This window comes from Meles meles, chromosome 2 (assembly GCF_922984935.1).
Source record: "Meles meles chromosome 2, mMelMel3.1 paternal haplotype, whole genome shotgun sequence".
NCBI classification, from domain to species: Eukaryota; Metazoa; Chordata; class Mammalia; order Carnivora; family Mustelidae; genus Meles; species Meles meles.
This window is the reverse complement of record NC_060067.1, coordinates 93,051,884-93,073,775: the sequence shown is the minus strand read 5'-3', so window position 1 is coordinate 93,073,775 and position 21,892 is coordinate 93,051,884. Positions and strand designations below refer to the sequence as shown.

The window sequence follows — 21,892 nt, the reverse complement described above, 5'->3', positions numbered from 1 at the left end:
TGATTGCGTCTGAACACTAGAATGATGTTTGTTTAGATTTGCTGCAGAATTAAGATTCTTTATTTTCTGAAAAGTTTACTGGCAAGAGCAGACCATATCAAAAGTATTCTGAAATAATGCTTCTAGCTCACTCAGAAACTCATCACATCAAGAAGACTTAGGGAAAAAAAAAAAAAAGCCTACTAGTAGAAGAATTCAAACAACAGTACCAGAACTTCCTGGAGACATTTAGAATTCACATATAGTCCTTAAACTGAAATGAAAAGGAAAAAAAAAGTACTGATAGAAATTGTTCTGGTGCTATAATTGAAAGTAAGCATGGAGTCTCTGAAAATAATAAATTGATATTGTAGTATAGGGAAAGCCAATAGACCAACACAGTATGCAGAGTAATAGTGAGTGAAAAGGTGTTGCAATCTTTTGTTGATAACATTGTTGAGTCCAGGCTCCTTGCTCACGTTGATCACTCTTGGTTTTTATGAACAATTTCATACACGCTCCATTCTTTGTTTTTTGTTTTTGTTTTTTGCTCTGACCCCTTTAAAAATTTTAGGGGATGAAAAAAACATATGTAGGAACAGTTTCATGAGAAATCCAGAACACAAAGCCATGAAATGAATTTCACGTTGTCAACCTGGTCAGTTTTCCCTAGGAATTCAGTTACATACCAGCCTTTATCTGTTCCACTGGACATTTACTGAGAACATGGGCTATTATGAACTACCACCTAGATACCTGGCCTGTTACTTTGCATTTCTCTGAAATCAGTTCAAGGATTTCAACAGAGATTTTTATTCTGTCCCATACCTACCATTGTAGGAAAGTTTCATTGTTTTACTTAAATGTGATAGGCACTTTATTTTCTCAGGGATATACTTCACTCCTCCATTGTGTGGATTTCTGAAAGATTCTGGGATTTCCTCATAACTTTCTCATACCCACAACTCCTCTGTCCCTTTCATACAAGGTACTTACTCTCCTGATTTATCACCTTGCAATCAAGTCTCATTCCTAGAACTTATTTAAATTCTGGGCTGTTTTTAACTTACAAGTAGTTTTCAGAATTTGTCTTTGCATAGTGTTATGAAATGAGCACTAAGGTTCAAGTAATGTAGTAGGATCCTTTCAAAGCTTTCCTTTGATTCATTGACATGATCCTGAGATTCTCATGTGTGCATCTCCCTAGAAACCCTCATTTTAACTGTTTTTTTTTCAGTACCCCTAACATCTTAAACCTTAGTCATTCAGACACCACCCACCCGCCCTCTGACACCTTCTTCCTGATTGAAAGAGGCATTTATGTATATGAGTCACCTCCTGCCAGCTTCACAGGAATTACATAAAAGCAATCTGCCAACCAGCTTGGCCTAAGGACAGAAAATCACATTTAGTGTCAACGTGAAAGTCATTCTTGCTTGTGGAGAATCATAATAGAGCACTTTTAAGACCTTAACTCTCAGGATATCAAGCCTTAATCTATACTCTGCACTGTAAATGAATGAATTTATAAATGCTATAGTTTCATCAGTTTGGCCTAAACTTCTTGGTCTAATAATACTAAATCCACTTTAAATGCCTCAAATATTTTGTAACAGAAAAATGAAAGGTTAATTCATACCCATGAAAGATTACATATATATGTAATACATACACATGTATATGTATATACATATACACACAAGATTCTATATATAGAGAGAGAAGGGGGAGAATGTAGATTAAGAAATAGACATAAAATTAATAAGACACATTATCTTGGTTTATGTCAGGAAAGGTTGTTTTATATTCTCAAAAAAAAGAATTGAAAGACTTGTCTATATCAGATATTATACTTGGAAAGTATATTAGTCAAGATATTTTTAGTTTTCTTGTTTCTAGACAAGACAGCTTGCACCATATGGAGATATGGGTTTAAATCCCCTATTCTGCCTCTTATTTACTGTGGATTTAAGCAAGTTACTTAACCTATCTAGGCTTTGGTTTCCTTAAATGTACAGTAGCATTAATAGTTTATGCCTTGCCTCTCTTGAGTTGTTGTAAGGATCAGATGAGATGATATTGGAAGCTTTTTGTGAATTACATGCAATACAAATGTAAAGTTATATTATTTTTATCTCAAAATCAGAATTACAGCTTTCTAGTATCCTCATCATTCTCTTGGTAGCACAAAATATAGTGCTCCATTAAAGCACTTGTACATGCTTGGAGGGCCAGCTTGCCATTTCTGCTAGAGGCTCTGCAGCTCTTGCCTTTCTTCAGGGATAAGTTGGGACCCCTGAGTTGGCTGCTGTAGTGCAAGATCCCTGGGAAGGCTAAGAAAATCAGAATTCTTTCTACCTGATGAAGAGAATCCTAGAAGGTATTTTGTATTCCATATTCCCTTCCTTTCTTGCCATCAGTCTCCCACCCATACATTCACAGATTCGTGGAACTGTCACCTTGTCATAATATTTCAGAGTGGGAGGATTTTTCTCAGCCATGAACAACCCTAATCAGTTCCAGTCTATCCTTGGATTTCAGTGCCATCTTATAGAATTGGAATTTTGGCTGCAAACCTAGAGCCTCTCCAGTGGATCTGTTTGGCCGGTATTATGGGGGGTGGGGGGGCAGAAGGGGAGGTGGAGATAAGGGAGTGTATCTCTGAAAGGCCTAAGTTATTATCTTTCTGAGAAAGATGACTTTTTAAGGATTCTTTTCCAGTTTGCATAGGCTTTCTCTCTGTGTTACAAAGGACAACACACAAAATATGCATACTTAAGGCCAAATACAGATTTACTGCACTTCTCCCAAGAGATAGTTCCAAGTTCTGAACCTGGATTTTAATGCTGACCTTATCGGTTTTCTACTAGGGTAGGATTCCCCAAGTAGAACCTGTGGGATGTTGTTAGACACACTGGAATATGGGATGTTTTCAGGTACTGAGAAACTCACCATACTAGGGGTGGTGGAGAATTATAACGTTACACAATTTTTTTTTTCTTTCATTGGTTTCAGTTCCTACCCTTGTTCAGAGTGAAATTGAAAATAAGCAGAACAGTTGGCAGAAACCTTAGTCACCACTAGGGTTTTCTGTGGAAGTACCAGTCAAATAACAGAAATGATAGACATCTACGTAAGCCCCAGTGGTATCCAGATTAAAAAAGATTGAGAATAAAAATAATGGCAATGAGGGAATTGAGAATAACATTTTAAGCCATTCCTTATCAAAATAGTCACTACTGAGATGAAGGCAGATGTTTAAGGTTATCAGCAGTTATTACAACCATGGTCAAAACAGAATATGAGTTTTTCCCTGTGTTGATCCTAGGGTATTTAATGGAGGATAACAAGCAAGCTAACACAGCATACAAATAAATGTGAAACTCAGAAGTATCTAAAATGCACACGCATTGCTCTTCTCAGTGAACTCAAAATTCGGAGTGGCCTGGGACTGACTGGTTTGCACATGGCACCTGCTCCCAGCCCCAGGCTGCCAGAAGAAAGAACACTTGACTCTCAGTCTCCTTAGCACCTTTACAATGTCTCTTGGAATGTTAATTTTACACAATCCATCATAACAAACTTCCAAAAAAGAAGAAATTGCAATTTGGTTTTGGTTGACTTTGTATAACTTTATTAAACGTTTTGCATTTGAACTAACTTTCCAAAACCCACTTTTGTTAAAACCCACTGTGTGTATGTTCCCACAGAGTAAGAAGAATAAAGTGGGTGATAACTTCCTTGACACTTCTGTTGTTTCTTGCTTGAGAAGTTTAGGTATGAAGTCACAGCTTCTACGTCCAGGCCTTGCGGGCTCCCTGACAGCCAGTCACGCCACCTCTATTGTGATCATAGGAGATGGCACATAAGACAAAGGTGGTTGATTTCCATAGGTTCAGGGAATAACAAATGGAGCTCTTATTTGGAATTTATAATATTGGAAGCATTTGTGGGAAAAGAACATTTTAAAAATTTTTTCAATGTTTTTAATCAATCATGCAGAAATATGTCAAATAATTTGGTGTATAAGTCCTTTCTTCCTTAGTAATGGGATATATGTGTTATTTTTTAGTGATGTGCAGAGAGTGTTGTAGAACCTATGGGACCCAGGCAGTTCTATCACTGATTACACTTTAATTTTAGTTTTATGTGAAGTTATATTTGTAGAGAAAAGAATTTCCCATGAGGGAACTGAATAGTTCCTGGCCTCCTGGAGTAGTAAGAGGACTCCCTCCCTTCTAGGTCATTGATTTGCATCTGAACTGGGTCACAGAGAACAAACAATTGTTTGGTGATCTAAATCGAATAAAATAACCTCAATAAAGCCGGGGGGGGAGGGGGGGGTTGCACACAGGGGACGAAAAAATAGCAGCATCTTTTTCCAGTTTTGAGTCAACTTACCAATTATAATTCAGAATTTAAATCAAGCCTAGGGTATATTGTTAGAAGAGATACTGGGAATGGTCTGAAGCCACAATGTAGCAAACGTGATCTTTGATATTCAGTTTAATGATTTCAAAGACTAAAGCACTGAAATTTCTATTCTGTGCTTTGCCTGTGTACATGTGAAACCCACATGCCAATTACACATCAGCATCTGGTGAGTATTTCCACATTCTTTCCAAGCAGGAGGCGTATGACAGAGGATTTTATAACAAGTGATATATTTAAAAATAAAAAGGGTTTCATGTAACTAGGAGCTCATTATTGATCCTGAGCAATGAAGAGTAAGACATAAAATTTGAGAAGAAGGTAGAAGTAGTGATAACCAGGGGGGAAAAGCCTAGCCAAAAGAGAAAGGACACATCAGGCTAAGTCCATCATGGACATAAAGGCTATCCCTGTTGTAGCTCAAAGAACACGCCTAGAAAGAAAAGGCACACAGGGCTGCAACACCAGTGGAAAGAGACCACCTGCCACAAACACAAATTCATAAATTAACTACATACCTGGCCCTTGGAGCAGCTGTGACAAAGGACCATCTGATCCTCATGGCATTGTCTCATAGGACCCCTTACTTCACCATTAGGAATAAGAAGCCACCTAAACTACCTTCTCCTTCACCTATACAGCTAACAACCCTGCTGAGAAAACCTGGTAGGGCAGTGAGCCATCCTGCATTTGATTCCACATTTCACAAAGAGGTGAATGTCAGATATTTTAAACAGTGTGCAAAAGTTTGAGAGCAAATCTAATTTAAATCAAAGCAAATCTGCTTTGAGAAATCAGTTTGGGGGGCATTATAAACCACTGAAAAGTTCATTCTAAAATGAAATGGACTGCACCATCTTATTAAATCCCCTGGGGATAAATACGAAGTTAGCAGTCGTGGGCTTTTTAACTTGACATTAATTGGCTGTAGGTTCTTTGACCTTTAAGTAATTAAAATAGCCAAACGAACTTCCTATTTGCAAGAGAAGCTTGAAATCATGCAAACTGGGAGAGCAATACAAACAAGCTGCTATTTATCTCATTAACAACAAATATTATAAAACCAGATATTAAAATCAGCAAGCACTATTTCCGACTGATTTTGATCTTATTATTTCTTTAAAACCTATAACTTTTCCTAACTTTTTTCACTCTAAAGGAAAAATAAATCAGGAAAGGAAGGAAATACTTCCGTTTAGGTAAATTAGTCAGACATAGTAATTTTCAAATGTCTGTGACCTAGTTAGTCCCTGTATTAAAAAAGGCTTCTTTAGTCAAGAATAATTCCAGGCCAAAATTCTAGAGGTTTTATGAGGCACAAGAGTTTTACAAGAAGGTCTGATTGGATCAGCTAAAAAGAGATGAAGTTAAAATAATATACATGAATAGAATTACATTTTACAAATTTAACAAAAAGCAATTTTTCCCTATTTTGCTTTGGTTGGCTTTTATAACTTAGCTGGTGAACAATTTAAAATATTCTGTTAAAACCACGGTAAATTATTTAAAAATCTCCTTGGATTTTTCAGTTAAACATAGACTCAAAAAAAAATCTTTTTCTTTATAGGAACTATGTCAATATATAGAGCAAAGTCTCAGGAATATGAGGGATGGGCAGTTACATGTTTATCCTCCTGTTCAAAGACAGATGCTTCAGTGCAACAATTTGAGAATTAACAGGTTTGGCAATCTCTAAAATATCTTCCACCTCTAACATTCTGTGATTCTACCCTGTGATTATCATACATTATTAGCATTCTTAGTTCCATCCCAAGCAGAGGACGCTCTAGTCAGGTTTTGGTCACCAAATACTTCTTTCATCCCCTGAGGAAATAGAGTACCATCTCCATGAAAGAACTCCTGGGGTCTTTCCCCTTTTCTAGTTGTAGTTATATGTTTCCCCCACCGTGCCCAGTGCACTATAGCCAAAACAGAACTAATATCAGTGCCCAGCATATTAATTGTTCCTTTTTTATATTTGTATTATAGTTGACTCCATTTTATATTCCTATCATTTTTTTCCTTTTTTTAACTTTTTTAACTCATGTCTGATGTTCATCACTTTCAGTGTTATACATAGTTTTCAGAATTAGGATAAGGTATTAAAATTTTATTGTGATTATCATGTTCAAGGTATAAGCTTTACATAAACAACATCATCCAGAACTTATAACCTTATATAACCTTATAACCCTATGAGATAGGCATTGTCACCTCCCCCTTTTTTTTTCAGAATAAGGGAATTGCGGCTTAGGAAAGGCTAAAGGAAAGGTTACTCAGTGTCTTGGACTGGGATTCAAGCCCTGGGACCTTCCTCCCAGAAACTACATTATTATCTTTCTTAATAGCCTCTCAATTAGAATGTTGTCAGAAAGTCATAGTAAATTATTCTGGTAGCTTGACTTGGCTTGAAGCCTTTGTCAGACGTTAGGCCATTTCTATTTCTGGTCTCTTCAAGTTGGCTGGCCTTTTCTCTCTTTCCATGTTTGGAGTCACCATCCTTTTTGCTATGACTGCTGTTCCAAAGAAGCTGGACTGTCTAAAAAACTCATTTTTCTCAATTTTAGTTACTTTTTTAGTTCCAGAATTGTACTTCAGCTTTAGGCTCAACTACCTGAAATTCCAACTCAGAAGCATAGATTCATTTGTTTAGTCATTCAACAAATTTTACAAGTTGCAGGCACTGGCCAGTCTTCAGTGAATGAGGCAGACAAAGTCCCTGTTCTCATATTTCTTATGTTCAGTGAGAGTAGACAACAATAAACAAGTATACAGAGGACACCTGGATGGCTCAATTGGGTAGCATCTGCTTTTGGCTTAGGTCATGATCCTGGAATCCTGGGATTGATTCCCATAATCGGCTCCCTGCTCAGCAAGGAGTCTGCCTCTCCCTCTGCCCCTCCCCTTGCTCATGCTCTCTCTCTCTCTTTCCCTCTCTCTCTCAAATAAATAAAATCTTTTAAAAATAAATAAAATAAACACGTATACAATATAACGTATTAGGTACTGACAGATGCTGTGGAGAAAGTAATGTATGGCAATGAAGATGAGAAAGTCTGGGCCTCAGGAGGTGGAGGTGTGCTGTTGGCAACTTTATAAGAATGGTCTGGAAAAGCCTCTCTGATAAGGTAGTATTTGAGCAGAGACATAAAAGAAATGCAAATTGTAAAAATGTAATGATTGGGAAAGACAGGCATAACATTGAGAGCAAAGACCCAGAAGTAAGAACAATTCTGGAGTGTTTCCCTAACAATAAAAAGGTCTTTGGGCTGGACCTGTGTGCGAAGAATGAATTGATGCCTAAAATTGTTTGACTTATCTCTAAGTCATTCAGTAATGGGATTTGACTATAAACCATCTTCCAGAAAACTTATTTTAGACTATATTTTTATACATTGTTTACCACTTTAGAGAACAAAAATCTTTTCTCAGATATCTCTTTTCTTCCTGAAACATCTTGTCACTGAGGGATGGGTGTAAATTGATTATCCTAGCAACCAGCAAAGGGTCGGACACATAGTGAGTACTCAGTGAATGTATACTTGATTAATGAGTTGATTAATTAACTCAACAGCACAACTTTTACTTTCAACTTTATCGTATTCAGTTTTTAACTGAACATCGGTGATTGGATTTAGTGCCGTGAAGGTTCAGAGGCTATGGTGGTGCACTCAGCCATTTGCCTCCAACCTAATATGTATATATATTTAGTTTTTGTGTTGATTTGCACTTTTTCCATCTAATTCTTCCATTAAGTTCTTTAGCATCTTTTCTTGTGGTCAGTTTCTGTAGGCTAACTTCTCTGCTATATTTTTGAAATTCAGATGACAAAGTCTGGAGACCCATATGTAAAATAGTGATTCCAAATGAGAGCATGAAACCCTTTCTTAAAGAATGTTCAATAGCTCTAATACTTGATTCTGGGTAGCTGTTCTGATTTCCTAGGCATTTTTCTTATTTCTGCATTTACAGTTAGGTTCCAGCAGACTAAAGTTGCTAGACAAAGTATACACTTGTGTCTTTACTCCAGTTTTCATTAAAAAATAAAAAGTCATAAAGCATTTCAGTCCACTCCAAAAAGGATCCGTAATCTGATTTAAAGCCACACTAAGAGGTTCTTCATTGAACAAAACTTGACTTTATTACCTGAAGCACCCAGAGGCCTGTCTGAGCCCCATTTATCCCTCACTGAAGCAAGAGCTACTAGTCAATGAATAGGTCAACCAAAAATTCAAAGAAGAAATAAAAAAGTACAGTGAAGCAAATGAAAATGAAAACACAGCAGTCCGAGCCTTTGGAATGCAACAAAAGTAATCATAAGAGGGAAATGTATAGCAATACAGGTCTACCTCAAGAAGCAAGAAAAATCTCAAGTAACCAACCTAACCATATACCTAAAGGAGATAGAAAAAGAACAACAAATAAAGCCTAAAGCCAGCAGAAGGAAGGAAATAATAAAGATTAGTACAGAAATAAATGACATAGGTATTTAAAAAAAAGAAGAAGAAGAAGAACATATCAATGAAACCAGGAGCTGGTTCTTAGAAAAAATTAATAAAGTTTATAAATTTCTACCCAGACTCTACTCAGAAGAACAGAGAAAGGGCCCAAATAAATAAAATCACAAATGAGAGAAGAGAAATTACAACCAATACCAAAGATACAAATAACTACGGGCCAATATCCCTGATGAACATAGATGAAAAGAACTGATACAACCCAATACCCAAAAAACAAATAATCCAATTAAAAATGGGCAGAAGATACAAACAGACATTTCTGCAAAAAAGAACATCCAGATGGCCAACAGACACATGAAAAGATGCTCAACATCACTCATCATCAGGGAAATGCAAATCGAAACTACGATACCACCTCACAATTATCAGAATGGCTAAAAATCAAAAACAAAAGAAACAAGTTTTTTTTCTTTTTTTTTCTTTTTCTTTTTCTTTTTTTTTTTTTTTTATTTGTTTATTTACAGCATAACAGTGTTCATTGTTTTGGCATCACACCCAGTGCTCCATACAGTACGTGCCCTCCCTATTTCCCACCACCTGGTTCCTCAACCTCCCACCCCCCCCGCCCCTTCAAAACCCTCTGGTTGTTTTTCAGAGTCCATGGTCTCTCATGGTTCATCTCCCCCTCCAGTTTCCCTCAACTCCCTCTCCTCTCCATCTCCCCATGTCCTCCATGTTATTTGTTATGCTCCACAAATAAGTGAGACCATATGATACTTGATTCTCTCTGCTTGACTTATTTCGCTCAGCATAATCTCTTCCAGTCCCGTCCATGTTGCTACAAAAGTTGGGTATTCATCCTTTCTGAGGGAGGCATAATACTCCATTGTGTATATGGACCACATCTTCCTTATCCATTCATCCGAAGAAACAACAAGTTTTGATAAGGATGTGGAGAAAGAGAAACCTTCTTGTACTGTTAATGGGAAATGCAAACTGGTGGAGCCATTGTGGAAAGCAGTATGGAGGTTCCTCAAAAAGTTAAAAATTAGAATTTCCCTACCATCTTCAATTTCACTACTGGGTATTTACCCCCAAAACACAAAAACACCAGTTCAAAAGATACATGACCCTGCTATGTTTATAGAAGCAATATTTACAATAGCCAAATTATGAAAGTAGCCCGTGTCTATTGACTAATGACTGGATAAAGATGTGGTATATGTATGTATGTATGTATGTATGTATATATACATACACACACACACACAAACACACACACACACAGGACTACTAGCCATAAAAAAGAATGAAATCTTGCCATTTGTAATGACATGGATGGAGCATTATGCTAAGTGAAATAATTCAGTCAGAGAAAGACAAATACCATATGATTTCATTCATATGTGGAATGAAATGCCCCAGTCCCCTGGTATGGAATCCTACATATCTGCTTCCTTCTCTGCTTTGCTGCTAAAAGCAAGAATTTTTAATTATTAATGTGTTAAAATTACGTTTATTACAACACATAAAAATTTTTCCTGTATAATGGAATGAGTGAGATATAACTTACCGCTTCCTAAAGATGCTATATTGTAAGACACTGTGAACTACTTTTATGCTTCTTTCTTTAAAAAGTACATTAGTATTTTGACTATTTTAGTATATCAGCCATAAGCTAAACGGGGTATGCCTAACAATTTCAAGTGAATACTTAAAATAGCACTTACTTAATTGTTCTCTATTTTCCTACTCACATATCATTATTTGCCAATTTCGTGTCAACAGATGTTCTGGAAAAACCATCTCTCATCTGTATAATTTAGAGGTTATGTATAATGTATGTTCTGAACCAGTTTAAATATGTAACAGAAATAATTTAAGATTATTATATAGCTATTTTCTCCTTGCTTTCACACAAACCTTTGTCCTTACTCTGCTACTACAATGCAAACAATAAAATATGTAAACATCGAGTTGGAGAATGAAGAATTCACTAAAGTTATTTAGAAAGGAAATTTGAAAATACCATTTGAAATTTTAGGCATATGCTTGATTTTACTCAAGATAGGTCACAGTGAGAAATGGAAGACAGAATTTTGTGATAGGACAAGGAGTTTCTAAGGTTCTGAGAAGGGGACAAATGGTTCCATTCACAGAGCTAAAACACTTCTATGTCCTAGGGAAGGTTTTAGGCCCATATATCCATTTTCTCATTTGATTTTTATACCAAATCCAGAAGCAGTATATTGTTATCATTTTCTAGAGGAGGAAACTGATTTGGAGAGGATCAATAACTTGGCCAGGCTTAGACAGTAGTCAAATGGCTGAGTCAGACTCCTAAGTCACTCTGATTCCAAATCTGCTATGCATTCATCATGCCGTGTTAGTGAGACCACCCTCAAAGTCTAAGCATTCAGTATATGATGGCCGTGGCTTAAGGTAATGTCAAGAGTAAGCAAGATAATCTCTAAAACACCTCATTCTAATTAGCAAATTGCTAGGTGAAAGTTCCCTATCAATTTTCCTAAATGTGATAGGGCTCATATAAATCATGGAAAACACTCCAACCTTTGGTATTTATATTTTAAGCCAGCGGGATGAACATAGTTTCTTCCTTTTTGTGTGTAGACTTTAAATTTAGACAACTAAAAGTTGAGTGATTGTTTTACCATTAGGTATGTTACTGTCAGGTAACTGGTATCAGTGTTCAACCTTAATATTCTTGTTGTGTCTGTGGGCAACAAAAGCAGTGAGCTTTGAAATCTAAAATCCTTGCTTGAATCACTTCCTCAGCACTTAACTAACTTTGTGACTGTGGGAAGTCACTTCAGCTATATAAATCGTGCATCCGGTCTGAAGGGGGAATAATGATCTTTTATGTTAATGCCTATGATGCCAGAGTGTGCACGTTTGTGAGGAGATAGACACAAGATCCTGCAATTAGCTGCCCAATCGTTTTCACTTACTTTAGGAGATTACATATGTTTATAACTAGTATTTGGCTGATTAAGAAAACACTGACTAAAAATTCTGTGCTGAAACACTATTTTTGCCTGCTGCTGAAATACCACAACCAGCAATAAAATGTTTCCCCAGCTTTAATTTGGCTCACCAACTCCTTTAGTTACTTTATAAAAGATAAAACAGGTCAAAATATCATCTGGGAAACACAGATAAGAAACACAAAATTAGTAAGCGTTCCCTCAAAGAATGTCACACATATAATGAATACTAATGTGACTCACCATATAAAACTTTTTTGCAATTATTTTTTAAATTTTATCTTTGATTTACTTTAATTGATATATTCCCTCTGTTAAAGAAAGTTGGAGAAAGCCCAATGATTCATAAAAGCTCCCGTGTTGCTCAGTTCTTAGAGCTCAATTTCTTTAATTTTCTTCTTGGTCTTCAACTGTATCTCTTAATGCCTGCAAGGGTTTTTGGCTTTGTGGAATAAACCCTCAAAAAACGAAGTTTGTAGGAGAGCATTCAGATTTAAGATGTGAAAAAAATCATTTTGGAAAGTCAAATTTTCATGTTAAATTATATTCATAGGTCAGTTCTATTTAATTTTATTAAATCTATTAATCTGTATAATTTTAAGTGGATATTATGTTCTCTTTTAATACTTTCATTGCATTTTCAAATTTGCTAAAAAATTGTTTTGTTTGCCAAAGTGAGTAGAATTATTCTTATCCTCTTGCAGAAATGGCTACTTCATTGCTATATAAATATATATGGATACACAGAGCAGTATTTATATTACACAAAAAATGCAAACAACCTAAATGTACAAGAGAAGATAAAATGGCTAAATAAATTGTAGGGCATCAATTTGATGCAGTATTCTGCACTCATTAACAAATTTGGTTTTGGAAGGTTAATGTGACAGGGAAAAGCTCATAATATACTATTAAATGACAAAGGTGGGATGCCTGGGTGGCTCAGTGGTTAAGCATCCATCTTCAGCTCAGGTCATGATCTCAGAGTCCTGAAATCAAGCCCTGCATTAGGCTCCCTGCTCGATGGGGAGTCTGCATCTCCCTCTCCCTGTGCTGCTGCCCCTGCTTGCATCTTTCTCTTTCTCTCTCTCTTTCTCAAATAAACAAACAAAACATTTAAAAGATAGACAAATAAATAAATAGGCAAAATTTGAAACTGTATTTTTAGTAATAATTGGTATAGTTCTAATTTTTGCTTTATGGCTCTAATTTCACTTACCTATACCTATATAGATCTGCATATATTTAGATAGTTATTCGTAAAAATGGGAAAGAATTCCATTATAATATTAACTTATCCTGAGAGGTGGATTTTTTAGTGATTTTGAGTTTTTAATTAGAAAAAGTAACATGGGGGCGCCTGGGTGGCTCAGTGGATTAAGCCGCTGCCTTCGGCTCAGGTCATGATCTCAGGGTCCTGGGATCGAGCCCCGCATCGGGCTCTCTGCTCCACAGGGAGCCTGCTTCCTCCTCTCTCTCTGCCTGCCTCTCTGCCTACTTGTGATCTCTCTCTGTCAAATAAATAAATAAAATCTTTAAAAAAAAAAAAGTAACATGTTATTTTAAAAATAATTACTGACAGGCACCTGGGTGACTCGGTTAAGCGACTGCCTTCGGCTCAGGTCATGATCCTGGAGTCCTTGGATGGAGTCCCGAGTAAGGATCCCAGCTCTATGGGAGTCTGCTTCTCCCTCTGACACTGCCCCCCATGCCCTCTCTCACTCTGTCTCTCTCTCTCTCTCAAATAAATAAATAAAATCTTTAGAAAAAAAATTACTGATGCATGGAATTATAAATTACTTTGCTATTGTATAAAAAGTTTTAAAATAGTTAAAAATCAAAGTACCATTTTTCAATAATCAGACATTCCTGACAGTAGATTATCTATGTTCTCAGGGTTCTTGGCCTGGAGGAGACCATTAGATGGTACGTCTCCAGGTGGTTGTGATTCTTTCCCTTCTCCATGACCAAAGTACTCTGCACATCACAGAGGGTTTGCTTGGGCAAAATGCATATGTTTTTCTGAATTTGGTATTAGAACACTGATTTGGCTTATTATGATTAGATTTTTTAAATACTATCACACCACTTTTGACATGTTACACATAAAGAGTAAAGCAAAGTATCATTTATATAAGTTTTGAATACTTCATTGATAGTAATAATAGACTATCTCAGTTTTAAAAAGACTAATGTTGAATAAAATCATTCTAGCAATGAAGAGTTTAATGAAAAGAGTATCCTCTAAGAATAACTGCTGGGTGCTCTAGCTTCTAGCACAAAAGCATATTTTGAAAAGATGGAAGTAATGGATGAATATACAATGTTGTTCTCATAGATACCCCCAAAACCTGGTTCATAAAAAATATATATAAAAGATAAGAAGTGTTACTGCTTATCTTAAGTATATAAAATATCATCTAGAAATAAATTTCCCTCTTCACCATATATAGGCATAATGTTAGTATCTACCATCTGTTTCAGTATCTTTTATGTGTGTTAGTGTTTGTTTCTAGAATGTTAAATAAATATGTAACATGCCAACTCAAACCTGCATAATCAGGTCTATTTCAATAATTTAGATCAACATATTCTAGTTGATTTAGAGGTTAGTTCATAGGCACATTATTTAGCTTCTAAGGCCTAAGAGAACAGGATAGGCTTGTTGGTTTTTTTTTTTTTTTCTTATCGAGTATTTTAAGTTTTAAAAGGCAATCAAGAGTCACAAAGCAGAAAGTTCAAGTTCAAGTTTAGTTGGGGATTTTTTTTTCCAAAGAGATAGAAAGAAAAACTTCCAACTTTAAAGCATTGAACACACAAGAAATTATTTCAAAATGGATTTCAAATCCATATTTTAACCATTAAGTAAAGTAAGTAGAATGAATAAATGAAATAAGTAAGATGGATAAAGAAGATAAAATCAAAAGGGAAGAAAGAGCAGCTAGAATCTTCAACTAGGGAGAAGAAGTGAAAAAGAAGAAGCAGGGAGAAAGGCTGGAGGAGACTGAAGCCAAATAAAATGAGAAGAACAACTTTAAGTAAATGAGATAGATGATATAATTTATATATACATATATATGTGTGTATATATGTATATATGTGTATATATGTATATATGTGTGAGCCAAAATCAAGAGTCAAATGCACAAATATGTATATATGTGTATACATATATACATATATACACATATATAAGGGACACCTGGGTGGCTCAGTCAGTTAAGCATTTGACTCTTGATTTTGGCTCAGGTCATGGTCTCAGGATCTTGAGATCACACCCGCATCAGAGGCTTCGTGCTCTGTGGGGAGTCTGCTTGAGATTCTCTCCCTCTGCTCCTCCCCACCAACAGGCACTCGTGTACTCGCACTCTCTCCCCCTCTGCTGCCGCTCATGCTCTCTCTATCTCTAAAATAAATAAATCTTTAAAAATATACATATATATATTATGAATGTTGATAATTATGTCAACACCTAATATTTATGCCACTTTTTAAAAATGCTTATTAAGCCCTCACATATATTACCTCTTTTATAATCCTCATCACAACTCTAGGAGTTAGATAATTGTCTCTACTCCAATAAACGAAGGGAAAAGTTCAGAGAATATGAATTGTCTAACATCACTGACAATAACAACAACCACATTAATAATAGTGATAGTAGCAGCAGCCATAATAGAGGAGCAGCAACTAATAATTGTCGGGGACCTATTACGTGCCAGTCACTGTGCCAAGAGCATAAAATATGTCACCCTCAAAACAGTGCTCTGAGATAATTATTATTTTTTTTAAAGATTTTATTTATTTATTTGACAGAGAGGGAGATCACAAGTAGGCAGAGAGCAGGCAGAGAGAGAGAAAGAGAGAGGGAATGAGATCATTTATTATCCCTACTTTACATGTGATGCTTCTGAGGTTTGAAAGCTTTAATAACATGCCCAATACTGTATAGAAGCAAAATCAGAGGTAGAGACAAACTATGAGAGACTGTGGACTGTGAGAGAAAAACTGAGGGTTTTGGAGGGGGGCGGTGGGGAGTTGGGTGAGCCGTGATTGGTATTGTGGAGGGCACTTATTGCATGGAACCCTGGGTGTGCTGCATAGACAATAAATTTTGGATCACTGAAAAAATTACGTTAAATTTAATTTAATTTAATTTAATTTAAAAAAAATAAGAAGAAGCAGATCCAGAATTCCGGCTGAAGCAATCTGACTCCCAAGTCTTAAATGCCTTTTCTCTAAGTCCCAGAGCTGGCACTTCAATCCCTACCTTCCTACTCCATACCTTATGTTCCTTCCGTTAGGACAGAAAGAGAAAGGCTCACACCTTACACCACTCCCTACCCCTTCACACAATAGGATTCTGGGTCCCACTATTTAATCTGTCACTGATGAACTGGCCAAATTCTTCTTCCCCTGCCTAACCCATGTCCAAGCTTTGTGATGCCAGAATTTAATGAAAATCGCCATTGGCAATGACATTAACATTGTTGCTTTGATACTTAGGCATGGAAACCCACAAACAGACTTGTCTTCCATCATTGAGTGCCCTCGGGACCCACATATTTCCCAGTTCAGTTGAGCAATCAAAGGAAGTTGTTCAAGTAGACAGAGTAGTGATAGAAAAAGATTTAGATACCTGAATTTCAAAAACTTGTCATTGGTCAGATGAACTTAAATTTGAGATTCAAAAGTCCTCTTCCTCTGTTTTTACACAATAAGAAGAATCACATACATGCACAGATAAGGCATAATCATGGGATAATCTCTGAATAAAAGGTATATCTATTTATATTGCCAAAAAAAGATTGAAACCTTAAACCTGAGCGGGCAAGGCTTCCAGGTGTCAGCCATGCTACTTTAAAAAAGAAAAAGATCTTATTGTGGGCCCAGCTGTACTATGGAATGGGCGAAAAGAGTACCTAAAATGGAATCAAGCAATGTATATCCTCAATCTACGACTTACATTAATTTTATCTGTGAAAATGGGCAAGTCATCTCTCCTCAGTTTCCCTGCGTGTAAAAGAAGTGTTAACTAAATCTTTTACAAATCTAACATTTAGTGTTACTTTCTGCCTAGTTGATGTGAGTACTCAACTACCATAGTCTGTGTGGAGAGGATGGCAGGGAGAGAAGGAATGTGAGAATAAGCATTTAAATGAGAATGAGAAAGAAAAGAAGGAGAAGGAAGAAAAGAAGCCCATTAAAAATTCATAGCATGGTCAATACTTTATAAGATGACCCTGTTTTAAGAGTTTCACTACCAGAAGTAGGGGTTTTGTTTGTTTTTTAATGAAAGGTCAAATTGGAGATTTACTTTATTGTGATATCCCCTTTTGAAGAATAATCACTATCTCATGGGAATCTAAGACTCAAAGATTGAAAAATCTTGGATTTTGAAGAGCAAAGACATATGTGACAAGTAACAATGATTGTTTCAACATACATTCTTATATAGTTACACTTAAAGAGGGTCCTTCTTTTGACAATTGGTGATCTAAGTCCCTGAGAAGTGAAAGGAGATATATTTTATGTACTAGATAATAGTTCCTTTAATATATGCAGAATAAACTTTTCGTGTAACTTCCTTTTTCTAGCTGACACTTTTTGCTGATTTATTGCAAGCTAAAGGATAAATATATGTATATGTTTACATAATCTTGAAAGCATCTCTCTAGTTGTAAAGTGGTAAAGACACTACTTTCCATCATTTTCTCTCATGTATAAAAGACTAGTTTTACTCCTTGAGTGCAAAAGGAATGTATCTTTTAAAACGTCTCAAAACCACTCTCTAACCAGATAATGTGGGGTTTTTTTAAACTGTGTATTTCAGGCCCTGCTTGACACTCAGAATCTTTTGCGTGCACAAATCACAAATTTTACGTTCAACCTGGGATTTTCAGGAAAATTTTACCATACAGGTAAGAAAACGGAAGTTAATTATTCTCATAAGGCCTCTCTGACTACTCTGTTTAAAAATTGTGCCTCCTTCTTTTCATACCTTCCTACATTCCATGTCTCTCTCCATTTTTATTTTCTTCATATTATTCAATTCTACTTAATATATCATTTTCTAACATTTACAAAATGTGGATGGTTTGAAAGTTTATTCACCATGTTCTAATGGCCTAACAGCTTTCCTTTTCTACTGAACTATAATTTACATAGGTAAATGTGCATAAGTATTAAGTGTAGTGCTCAGTGAATTTTCACAAAGCAGCACGCACATCAAGAGAGAGAATGGTACCAAATCCCACCCCCCACAAACCGCCTGGCTTCCTCACAGCCACTAGCTTCCCTCAAAGAAATCCACTACCCTGACTTCTAATATCACAAGCTAGTTCTCATGGCTTTGAGATGTGTGTAAAAGGATCATACAGTAAGGACTCTTCTGTAGCCACCTTGTTTCATTCAACATTACTCTGGTTTTACAGAGATTACTATGATTCTTCCATTTTCATTACTGTGTTGCATTCCATTGCTGTGTGTATACCAAAATTTCTTTATTCCATTCCTTTCCAATGTAGATGGTTGGGTTTTTTTCTAGTCTTCAGCTTTTTTCTTTTTTTTAATAATCATGTTAAGAACATTTTTGTACCATCCTTCAGAGAACATAACTACTCTTTTCTGTTGACTGTCAACTAGAGGCAAAACTTTTGGTTATATAACACACTTGTGGCCAACTTTAGTAGGAAAATGACAGTTTTTAAAAAATGGTTCTATCAATTTACATTCTCAACAGTATATGAGTTTTCATGTTATTCTACATTCCCACTAACATTTGATATTATTTGTCTTTTTAATTTTAGCCTTTTTGGTGACCTTGTAGAGATATGTTATGGTTTGAGGTACTTTTCTCTTATGAGCAGTAAAATTGAGCATGTTTCATATATTTATGGGCTATTTGGATATCTTCTTTTGTGAACTATCTGAGATTTTTTTTCTATAGTATTGTATGCTTTTACTTACTGATTTGTGGAATTATTTATATATTCTTTTTTCTTCTTTTTCCTTTACATGTTCTTAATGAGCCTTTTGTCAGTTACATGTGTTCCAAATACTTTCTTCTATTGTATGGGTTGTCTTTTCATACTTCTAATGATGTTTTTGGTGAATACTTCATGTAGTCCAGTTCATCTTTTTGTTCCTTTAGTGGTCAACTTTTTGTATCTTTTCGAAGACATCTTCACATACTATAAGATCACAAAAATATGTTCCTACTTTCTTAAAACTTATAAATCTGAAATCCACCTGAATGGGTTTTTGTGTATGTGTGAGACAGAGGTCAAGATACCTTCTTTTTCCACAAAGTTATCTAACCCACATCAAGTACTGAAATGACCTTCCTTTTCCCATTGCACCATAGTGTCATATTGTCATATATAACCATATATGAGGACTCTAGACTCTCCTGCTCATTGGATCTATGCCACATCACACTCTTATTTACAGTAACTTTATAACTAATATTAGTATCTACTGGTGTAAGTTCTCCAATTGTGTTCATCTTCTTCAAGATTGCCTTGGAAATTCTTGGCCTTTTGCATTTTCATATAAATTTTACAACCAGCTTACCAGTATCCACAAAGAAACCTGCTAGAATTTTTATTAAGATTGCATTAAATCTGTTGATTTGAGGGAGAAATGCCATCCTAAATATTGAGTCTTCCAATCCTTGAACACATTTAGGTCATCTTTAATTACACTTAATTAAACTTTACTGGTTTTTGATTTATTCTTTGGTGGGGCTCTTTGATGCAGTAGCAGATGATGTCTTGTTTTTATTTCATTTTCCATTTCTTTGTTGATGGTATGTAAAAATACAACTGATTTTGTGTACTGATCTTGCGTCTAGCAACTCTGCTATGTTCACTTACTACTTCTATTGTTGGTAGACACTTTTTGGATTTCCTACCTATACATCGTGTAATTTTTGTATTTTAAAAATTGTCCTTCCTCCTTTATGAACCTTACAAATTCTTATTTCCTTACCTATTGCACTAACTTTTATCTCCAGTACAAAAGTAAATAGAAGTGGTGAGGATAACACTCCTGTCTTATTACTGACCTCAGGGGAAATCTCTCAGTAGATTTTTTTTCCCATTCTCAAGGGGAATCCCTTCAATAGACCATTTTGTAAACACTCTTTTTTTTTTAAAGACTTTATTTATTTATTTGAGAGAGAGAGAGAGAACATGAGCAGGGGGAAGGGGCAGAGTGAGAGGAGAAGCAGGGAGCCCAACACAGGCTTGATCCCAGGACCTGGAGATCACGAACTGAGCCAAAGGCAGACACTTAACCATCTGAGCCACGCAGATATGGAAGCCAGGTGCCCCTAGACACTCTTTGTTCACTTAAAGAAGCTCTCTTCTATTCCTAGATGGCTAAGAGTTTTACCATATATGGGTGTTGAATGCACTTTGTCTTTATTTATCTGTTATCTCTCTTCCCTTACTAAAATGAACACTCCATGGAGGCTTCACTGTTGTAACACCAGCAACTAGGACGGTGGCTACTGAAAATGAATTAATGAACAAATGACTGAGCGAAAATAAAATCACTTTTATTTTAACTATTAGTATTTTTCAGAGAATAAAATTTGACAATATTGTGTTGTAAAAGAAAATCACTCTAAATATTTAGAATAATTAGAAATGTTCTTTCTCGGGCCCCTGGGTGGCTCAGTCCATTAAAAAGTGTTTGCCTTCGGCTCAGGTCATGATCCCAGGGTCCTGTGATCAAGCCTCACGTTAGGAGGAGTGGGGAGTCTGCTTCTCCCTCTCCTCCCTGTTCCTGCTTTCTCTCACTATCTCTGTCACTCTCTCTGTCTCTCTCTCTCAAATAAATAAAATCTTTATAAAAAAAGAAAGAAAGAAAGAAACTTTCTTTCCTAGACATAATAGAATTAGGAGAAAACACTTCTGGCAACTTATTTTATGGCCAATGCTGAATGCTAAAGAGTGACTCTACCAATTGCTCTCCTCCCTTTTTGTTTCTGAAAGATCTGTCCTCTTTCCTTACTTGAATAATTCCCATAGCTCACAGTAAGGATGTCTACTACCTAAGCCAAGGAAAGTAGAACACAGAATAAAGCTAAGGTCAAGGCTTGAACAGATCTTATTATCTGTGTATATGAAAGCTTCCACAAAAACTTAGTTAGGATTATCTAAAATCAATACAATCACTTTTTAGTGGGAAAAGATGTAAAATTTAATACTCTGAATCTTTCAAAATTAGAAATTGTAATGTTTAATTGAATTACATTGTCTTCTTTCTAAATGAGTAATTCCTTCTCCTGTTAAAAATTCTATTTTATTCGGGGCGCCTGGGTGGCTCAGTGGGTTAAAGCCTCTGTCTTCGGCTCAGGTCATGATCTCAGGGTCCTGGGATCGAGCCGTGCATAGGGTTCTCTGCTTAGCAGGGAGCCTGCTTCTCCCTCTCTTTCTGTCAACCTCTGCCTACTTGTGATCTCTGTCTGTCAAATAAATAAATAAAACCTTTTAAAAAAATTCTATTTTATTCAATCTTGAAGGGAAGGAGAAAAACAGCACTATCATCATAGTAAGACTTTCTTTCAGGAGAGGGTTTCCATCTTGTTTGGTATATTTTAGTTTTTGAAGGGTTTGTGCAGAAACATAAGAGATGGAGGAAATAAAATCATAGTTCCCTTGTAGTGAGCAACACTCTATTGTAGGTACTTAGCTAAGCACTTTTCATGTACCTTTTCAATGAAGCCTAGGAGTTAAAGAATATGTTCCCTTGCTTTCTAAGTAGAAATTTAGAGGGGCCCAAGGTCATATAGCTAGTTAATGTCAAAAATAGTTTCAACTTTACGTCAGGCAGAGCCCAAGTCTTATGCGTTAGATAAACTGGATTTTTACTGATTATCTGGAAATCCTTGATAAAGGAACCTGAATGGCAAAGTGTTCCTTCTCTTTATCTATACGTTCTTTAGGTTTGTGTATTTCCCCAAACCTTGGAGAACCAACAATATGGGTAAATTCTAACTGTACCACA

General features: G+C 36.0%; 1 protein-coding gene across 3 annotated transcripts in view; it reads left to right on the top strand.

The window, feature by feature from the left end:
- Positions 1 to 21,892, top strand: part of NDST3 (N-deacetylase and N-sulfotransferase 3) — a 187,476-nt gene that overhangs the window by 37,636 nt on the left and 127,948 nt on the right. For all 3 annotated transcript variants that reach the window (XM_045986881.1, XM_045986891.1, XM_045986899.1), the window contains exon 3: positions 17,709 to 17,796. In XM_045986881.1, the coding sequence (XP_045842837.1) occupies positions 17,709 to 17,796 (88 nt within the window). The remainder of the gene's footprint in view (positions 1 to 17,708; positions 17,797 to 21,892) is intronic.